Source organism: Trifolium pratense, linkage group LG5, assembly GCF_020283565.1.
Source record: "Trifolium pratense cultivar HEN17-A07 linkage group LG5, ARS_RC_1.1, whole genome shotgun sequence".
In the NCBI taxonomy this organism is placed as follows: Eukaryota; Viridiplantae; Streptophyta; class Magnoliopsida; order Fabales; family Fabaceae; genus Trifolium; species Trifolium pratense.
Window position 1 is genome coordinate 40156047 of NC_060063.1, and position 7655 is coordinate 40163701.

Here is a 7655-nt window from a genome sequence, read left to right on the forward strand (position 1 = left end):
CTCCACAGATTTAGATTCTAAAAAATAGAAATTAATTTTAACCATTTATTTTACCACAAAACATCTTAGCTAGAAAAAAAAGGATCATTTCAATTTTTCACCACTTTTTTCTCCTAGCCTCCACAAGAGGCCTCTTAGTAAAAAAAACTAAAAAAAATTATAAAAGTAAAAATAAAAAATACAATAATTTTTTTTTTTTTTTTTTGAAATTGAGATTCTATATGGCAACTGCAACAAAAGTAGTTTTTTTAATTTTGTGTTTTGCATTAGTTTGTAATTATGTTGATGCTAATCCAAGAATTAGGCCAGAATCTGGTCCTGATATTTACAAAGGTAAAAATGTAGCCAAAGATACTCTTGCTCCTGGAGAGAAAGTTGTTAATGTTGTGAGCCTTGGAGCTAAAGGTGATGGCAAATTTGATTGCACTCAGGTAGTTTCTATAAGATTTTTATACATTTTGGCAAATTTTATTGAACAATATATATATATATATATATATATATATATATATATATATATATATATATGTTTTTTTGGCTAATTAATTATGTTGATTTGTGCTTTAATTTTATATTAGCTTTAGGGTCAAGTCTTGTTTAGAATAAGCAAGAATAAGAATGTTTATAGATAGTGTTTTTATTCACTTTTGATAAATTTTTTGAAGAAATGTTGGACTTCAGAAACTTTGACAATTAGGGCTTGTTTGAAACAATTTTGGTTTTAAGTTTTTAAAATGTGTTTAAAATATTGTTTTTATAAAGATAAAAGCAAAACTCCTACCAACATAGTGTGACACAAGTGGTAGATACTTGGGTCCCTTAACCATTTGGTCCTGGGTTTGATCCCCGGTCAGTGCGTATGGCAAAACATTTGTTGGGAGAGGTCAACCCCTTAAATGGATCTCAGTTACACATTTGTTGGGAGAGATCTACCCTTTAAATGGATCTTAGTTACCTCGAGGGAATTAGTCTCTGCAGTTGCACGGGGAGGATACATTTGGTTTACCAAAACAAAAAAGCAAAACTCCTAAAACCTGTTTTACTTTTTCAGTTTTTTTTTTTGAAAAAGCTAAAATGAGATATATTACCACAACAGCCTTCTCAGCACAAGACGTACCAAGATAGACTACAAAAGTTTACAAAGAGTCATAGAACAAAAGCAAAAACAAATCATACAAAGCCCAAACAAAGCATAGGACTAGACCACCAGCTATGGTAGTTATAAGCTAATGTAATACTCGTCGACTTCAACCACCTAAAAGAGAAAAGCTTGATCTTGTCCAACAAAATATAGGGCGTGTCTTCTGATCCTGTGAACAATCGATGGTTTCGCTTCGTCTATACAACCCAAACGCAAGCAAGCCAAATGAGCTGTAAACATGATCGACGCGCTCGAGAGCCACCTGCTGAAGGTGCAAACTGAACAAAATGGTCACGCAGATTAGTGAACTCCACCAAAGGAATACCAATCCACGAGCTCACTAAATCCCAAAGAGAACCAACAGTACTGCAGGAGATAAATAAGTGATGGGCTGACTCGGCCTCTCCACATCAAAAAACGCAAGAGTGAACTGTAGAAGATAAAATACCTCGAGTAACTAGGTTTACTTTCGTGGGCAACCTGTCACGCAATAAACGCCACGCGAAGATGGAAACCTTCAAAGGAACCTGAGAGTGCCAAATGAGTTTATCCGCATCATCCATAGTAACCGAAACATGAGAAATAAGAAGCTGATAAGCTCCTCTAACAGAGTAACCTGTGACAGGATCAGGGCTCCACTGCCACCTATCAATAGAATGAGCCTGCAAGAAAATGTTAAGAAGTAAAGTCTGACACTCCCCTAACATCTCCTCCTCCCAAGCCCTCAGCTGTCGCCGCCACACCCACGCCTCGCCACCCTCCCCCCACCCTAAAGCAAACATCTCTGCCACCGTACACGATTTGGTCTCTGCCAACTCAAATAGTCGCCCAAACCGCTGACACAAAGGAATCCCATCCACCAGGGATCGGTCCAGAAAAAAGTATTTGACCCGTCCCCCACCCTCTTTACCACCTGCTCCCGAAATCAACTGCCCTCTGTCTCACTCCCTCCATCCCTAATACGCGCTAACTCCCTCCACCACGACGACCCTCTCCGGCCTCCATCTCGGAGTCTACCTCCCTCAATTCCATATCAAGCTACCAACACTCTAAACCACAACCCCTCTCTGTCCACTAGCATCCTCCAACACCATTTACCTAAAAAAGCCTAGTTAAACTCTCTCAAACGCCTGACCCCGAAACCTCCACTCTCCTTACTTAAGCAAATAGAATTCCAACTAACCCAAGAAATTTTCCTAGAATCCTCACAACCCCCCAAATTTTTTTTTTCCTAGAATCCTTACAACCCCCCCCCCCCCCCCCCCCCAATCAAAAAAAAAAAAAAATTAATGAAAAGAGATTCGATAGAGGAAATAGTACCTGAGGGAGCTTTGAAGAAGGAAAGAGTTTAGACAGGTAGAGAGGTCAAGACAAACTTTAACAGAACCAGACGACCACCAAAAGACAAGAAACAACTCGTCCACCCAGACAATCTTTTCTTTATACGAAGCAACACCGGTTCCCAAAAACTCAAACAACTCGGATCACCCCCAATCTGAAGACCCAGATAAAGGAAAGGGATCTTTCCCACTTTACAACACAGAGCAGACGCAGCTTCGCCCAACCAGGAATCAGGAATATTAACCCCAACCAATAAGCTTTTATTAAAATTAACTTTCAGGCCCGACATAGTCTCAAAAAGCACAAGGACTTCTCGCAAAGCCCGGACGTTAGCCCAAATTTTAACCCCCAACAAATGAGTGTTATCTGCGAACTGAAGGTGAGACACCATCATCGAACCCTGCTCACCAATACTGTATCCCGTAAACAGATTTTGCGCTATCATCGCCTCCATAAGCACATTCAGACCCTCAGCAGCCAGTAAAAAGAGAAAAGGGGACAGCGGGTCGCCTTGCCTAAGACCCCGCTGTAGAGGAAATTCATCGGTCGGACTGCCGTTAACTAACATGGACGCCGTAGCCGTACAAACACACTCTCGAATCCATTTCCTCTACAGGGTTGGAAATGACATTCTCCCCATAACATTATCCAGATAGCCTAAGTCCACTGAATCATAGGCTTTATCAAAATCTACCTTAAACGACATTAGTTCCTTCTTATACTTCCGCGCCTCATCCACCACCTCATTTGCAATGAGTATGCCGTCAAGGATTTACCTATCCTTCACGAACGCCGTCTGAGATTTGGAAATCACACTACCAATCACTACACGCAACCTATTCGCTAAAACCTTCGCCAAAATTTTATACAAGCTTCCCACAAGCGAAATAGGACGGAAGTCGTTCAATCTTTGGGGACTATCAATTTTAGGGATCAAAGCAATGAAAGTAGAATTTAAACCCTTAGTCAACTTGCCATTACAATGAAAATCAGAGAGAAAACGCATAATGTCGCCCCGTAGCTCAATCCAGAAATCTTTAATAAAACCAAAATTAATCCCGTCTGGGCAGGACTTTTAAAACTATCACAATCCCACACTACTGATTTCACCTCAGCCTCTGAGAAAGGTTTGGTTAAACCAGCACTCTCAACCTGGTTCAACCTTTTGAACTGAAGGTCGTCAACCCCAGGCCTTTCAAAGTTAGGTGCCTTGAAGTGCGACTTAAAATGTGAAAACACGGCCTGTCTGATAGGGATCACGCCCTCAACATTAACCCATTCACCTGAATAACGGACATAACATTCCTACGACGACGCTCCGCCAAAACCGAATGGAAATACTTCGAATTGGCACCACCTTCCTTAAGCCACAACGGGATTGTTGCCAACTGATGCTGGCATGCAACCGCGACAATGAGTGAATATCAGACGAGACCCCATGAAGTTCCATCAACTCCTCCTCAGTAAGATCATCTTCATCCCCCTTCTCGTCAAGAGTCGAATGCCTACCTTTCAAGGTCTCAATGCGGCCGGGAATATTATGAGTATGAGCCTTATGCCACTCTTTTAGACCTGCCTTAATCATCTTAAGTTTTTCCTTGAGCACATATCCTCCCCATCCATCAACCTAGAACGAATTCCACTTCTCTCTCACGAACAAGTTATAGCCGGGAATATCCTTCCAACACTTAAGCATTCTCAACGGACGGGAGCCTCAGTCTTCCTCATTCGCAGACAAAACCAAGGGACAATGATCAGATAACCCTCTCATCCTAGCGACTTGTCTATAGTTAGGCCAGGCCAGACACCACTCCTCAGAAAGAAGGAACTTATCAAGACGACTAATCGAAGATCCATCCCCTTTAAACCAAGTAAACTTACGACCAATCAAAGGAAGATCAATAAGGGTATTATCTTCGATAAAACGAGTGAAAGAAACATGATCCAAAGAACGATGATCACCTCTAGACGAACGCCTTTCATCAACATGTTTAACAACGTTTAAAAACTGATATACATAAAACAATTTTTAAAAACTCTTTTATAAAATTAAATTGCAGATCAAATTTTTTAGATTTAAATTTTTAAAACTAAAAACTTTTTTTGAGAAGAGAATAAAAAAAAACATGGTTTTATTCTTTGGTATATGTTGGTAAATATTTGTTCATGTTGTGACCAAATCATGTGAAGAAATAAGATCATGTTGGATTTTGCAAGATGTCATTAAGCATATTGAGACAGTTTGAATGTCAAATTTCATTTTGTGCTCATTAATGATAACATAATGCATAAAAACTTCATGATTAGACTAATTTGCGTCTTGGAATCAAATGCTTGTAGCATTAAAACTTCAAAATTTGAAAACTTAGAAAAGTATATGAAGAAACAATACTCACATGCCCTTTCTTTTCAGTTTTCACCTTATGCAACCAATGTTAAGAAAAGGTGCTTACATTTAGGATGATATACCTTATGTGTCCATCAAGTTTTTCAGAGATTAGTCACTGTTTTTTTTTTTTTTTGAAAACTAAGATTAGTCATTGTTAAATAACAATAAATATTTTGTACCTATAATATGGTTAATAAAAAGTGTTAAGAAATCATAAGATCAATGGAACAAACACAAAATGACCAATCAAAGCAGAATCCTTGCAATTCCTGTATGACCACACAATGTCTAATACATAAAATATACGTAACACCAACACGTTTGATATCCGGCACGGCTCTTCGACGGCGTGTGGCCACACCAGACACATTTTTGACATAGATCGTACCGACCATTTTTGACACGTTTTTGAAGTATTAGTGTCTTGTTTGATGTTTGAATTTGTGTCAGTGTTTCATATGGTAAACCAATAAAAAACATTCAAGAAATACTAAAATAATAACAAAGAAGAAAAGCATCAAAACCAAAATGGACCTTATTTGGTTATACATTTACATGCAGGCTTTTATGGATGGATGGCAAGCAACATGTAAGTCCAAAGAACAAGCCAGGCTTCTAATCCCTCCAGGCACATTCCTTGTTTCTTCAATGTTCTTTTCAGGCCCATGTTTGACTCCAGGGCCTGTAACAATCCAAGTTGTAGGCACAGTTTTGGCCACAACAGATATAAGTGAATATGAGAATAGTGAATGGCTCATGTTTCAACATATAGAAGGGCTTAAACTTCTTGGTGGAGGTACTTTTGATGGGCAAGGTCAGGATTCATGGGAACATAATCAAAATTGTGAAGCTGACCCAACTGACCAATGTGTTAGGGCCCCAAGTGTAAGTTCATTATCTAAATAATTCTTGATTCAGTTAAAAAAATTGTTAGTGAATTACGATGAACAAGTCAACTCAAATATGGACAATAACTCATATGTCATGTTAGCATGTCAGAATATTTGCATTCAGCATGACATGTGAGTCACTGTCCATGTGTGCGTTGATTTGATCAAAATCAGTGGGGACGTTTGAGCGGTATGATTGTCAGAATTACGATGAGCAAGTCAACGCACATGTGAGTCATTGTCGACGTGTGCGTTAACTTGGTAAAAATCAGGGGAGACCGGCCTTTTGCAAAAGGAGTTAAAGTTAGGGGACCGAAAATACTATTATGAAAGTTAAAGGGTTAAAATCGCAAGTTTGTAAAAGTTAGAGGTCAAAACTGCAATTTAGCCTAATTTAAAGTGAAAATAAGCTTAGCATTATAAGAATATTGTATTTTTGAAAATGCAGAACCTTTATTTTGATAGAGTGACAAATGGAGTTATACAGAACATCAAATCTGTAAATCCAAAAGGCTTTCACATTTTTGTTACTAACTCTGGAAACATGAGACTTCGATTAATTAAGATCAATGCACCAGCTACAAGCCCAAATACTGATGGTATTCATATAAGTCATTCAATCAATGTGAAAATATCAAGAACAAGTATTGAAACAGGGGATGATTGTGTCTCCATGATACAAGGAGTCAATAATGTTACAATCAAGAGACTCAAGTGTGGTCCAGGACATGGTTTAAGGTAATTTAATTCTTCTTGTCTACGATTAATTTATTTGATATGTTATTGAGACCCATCAAAATTAACGATTTATGAATTTTTATTGAATACCGTTAATTTTGATGGGTCACAATAACATATCAAATTATTTTCAATTTTCTAAAATTTGACGGAGATAATCTATGCGATATAAACTTTCAATAGATCAGTAAATATTGTAAAATTCGTATTCGTTACAGTGTTATTCACGACATCTGCAATGTGCATCGTACACCACTTAACCAACTGGTTCATATTAGACAAAGCCACACATACATTAATACACATAAATTCTTGAATGAAAAAAGTAAAATAAATATTGATATTTAATTTTTTTTTTGGTTCTATGTATACATGATAGTATTGGAAGTCTTGGAAAGTATCAAGATGAGCTACCTGTGAATGGTATTAGAGTCCAGGCAACCACATTAGTTGGCACAACCAATGGCCTCAGAATTAAATCATGGCCAGATAAGTATACAGGTTCTGCATCAGATATACATTTCATTGGCATTACTATGGAAAATGTTAAAAATCCTATCATCATTGACCAAGAATATGAATGCGATCCAGAATGCAAAAAGAAGGTTTGTGTGTTCATATTTCTCTTTCTTTTTAATTCATTATTATTACAACAAAATTAAGATAATATAGTCTATCTATCTTATATTCCATATATCATCTATCTGGTCATAGTTATATGGTCACTTGGATCACGCTTCAGATGACTAGTTCTAGGTGAGAATGTGTCTTGAGAGTTTAACATCGAAAGATGATAGATTTATAAGTGTTGAGCAGTTTTGACCTTATAAATCAATTTTATATGGGTTGAATCAGCCTCGACTCAAACATTTCAAGGATTTTGGTCGTCATAGATATTGAATCGATTTATCAAACCTAATTGAGATAATTTTTGTTTATCTTCTTAACCTTTGTGACATCCAATTTCAAATTTGAATTGGAGCATACTAATTTAAACACTAATTATTATTTTTCTACTTCTATGCAGCCATCACTTGTAAAGATAAACAATATAGGATTTATAAATATAAAGGGAACAACAATTTCTCCAATTGCAGTAGACTTAAGATGTAGCAAGCAATTCCCTTGCCAAGATGTTCAACTTCGTAACATAGAC

The 7655-nt window shown here is 37.4% G+C and overlaps 1 protein-coding gene across 1 annotated transcript; it reads left to right on the top strand.

Moving 5' to 3' along the window:
• The first annotated feature begins 5399 nt into the window (after positions 1-5399).
• On the top strand, positions 5400-7249 carry LOC123886651 (polygalacturonase-like). Its single transcript, XM_045935950.1, has 4 exons — positions 5400-5756; positions 6210-6499; positions 6879-7104; positions 7214-7249. The coding sequence occupies exons 1-4, from the start codon at positions 5400-5402 to the stop codon at positions 7247-7249; spliced, it is 909 nt and encodes a 302-aa protein (XP_045791906.1).
• Positions 7250-7655: the final 406 nt, after the last annotated feature.

Excerpts from the sequence above, each read along its gene's own strand:
- LOC123886651 (XM_045935950.1), top strand. The coding sequence starts at position 5,400 with ATGGACCTTATTTGGTTATACATTTACATGCAGGCTTTTATGGATGGA. Across the intron at positions 5,757-6,209 it reads AATGTGTTAGGGCCCCAAGT|AACCTTTATTTTGATAGAGT; the intron begins GTAAGTTCATTA and ends TTGAAAATGCAG. Across the intron at positions 6,500-6,878 it reads GGTCCAGGACATGGTTTAAG|TATTGGAAGTCTTGGAAAGT; the intron begins GTAATTTAATTC and ends TATACATGATAG.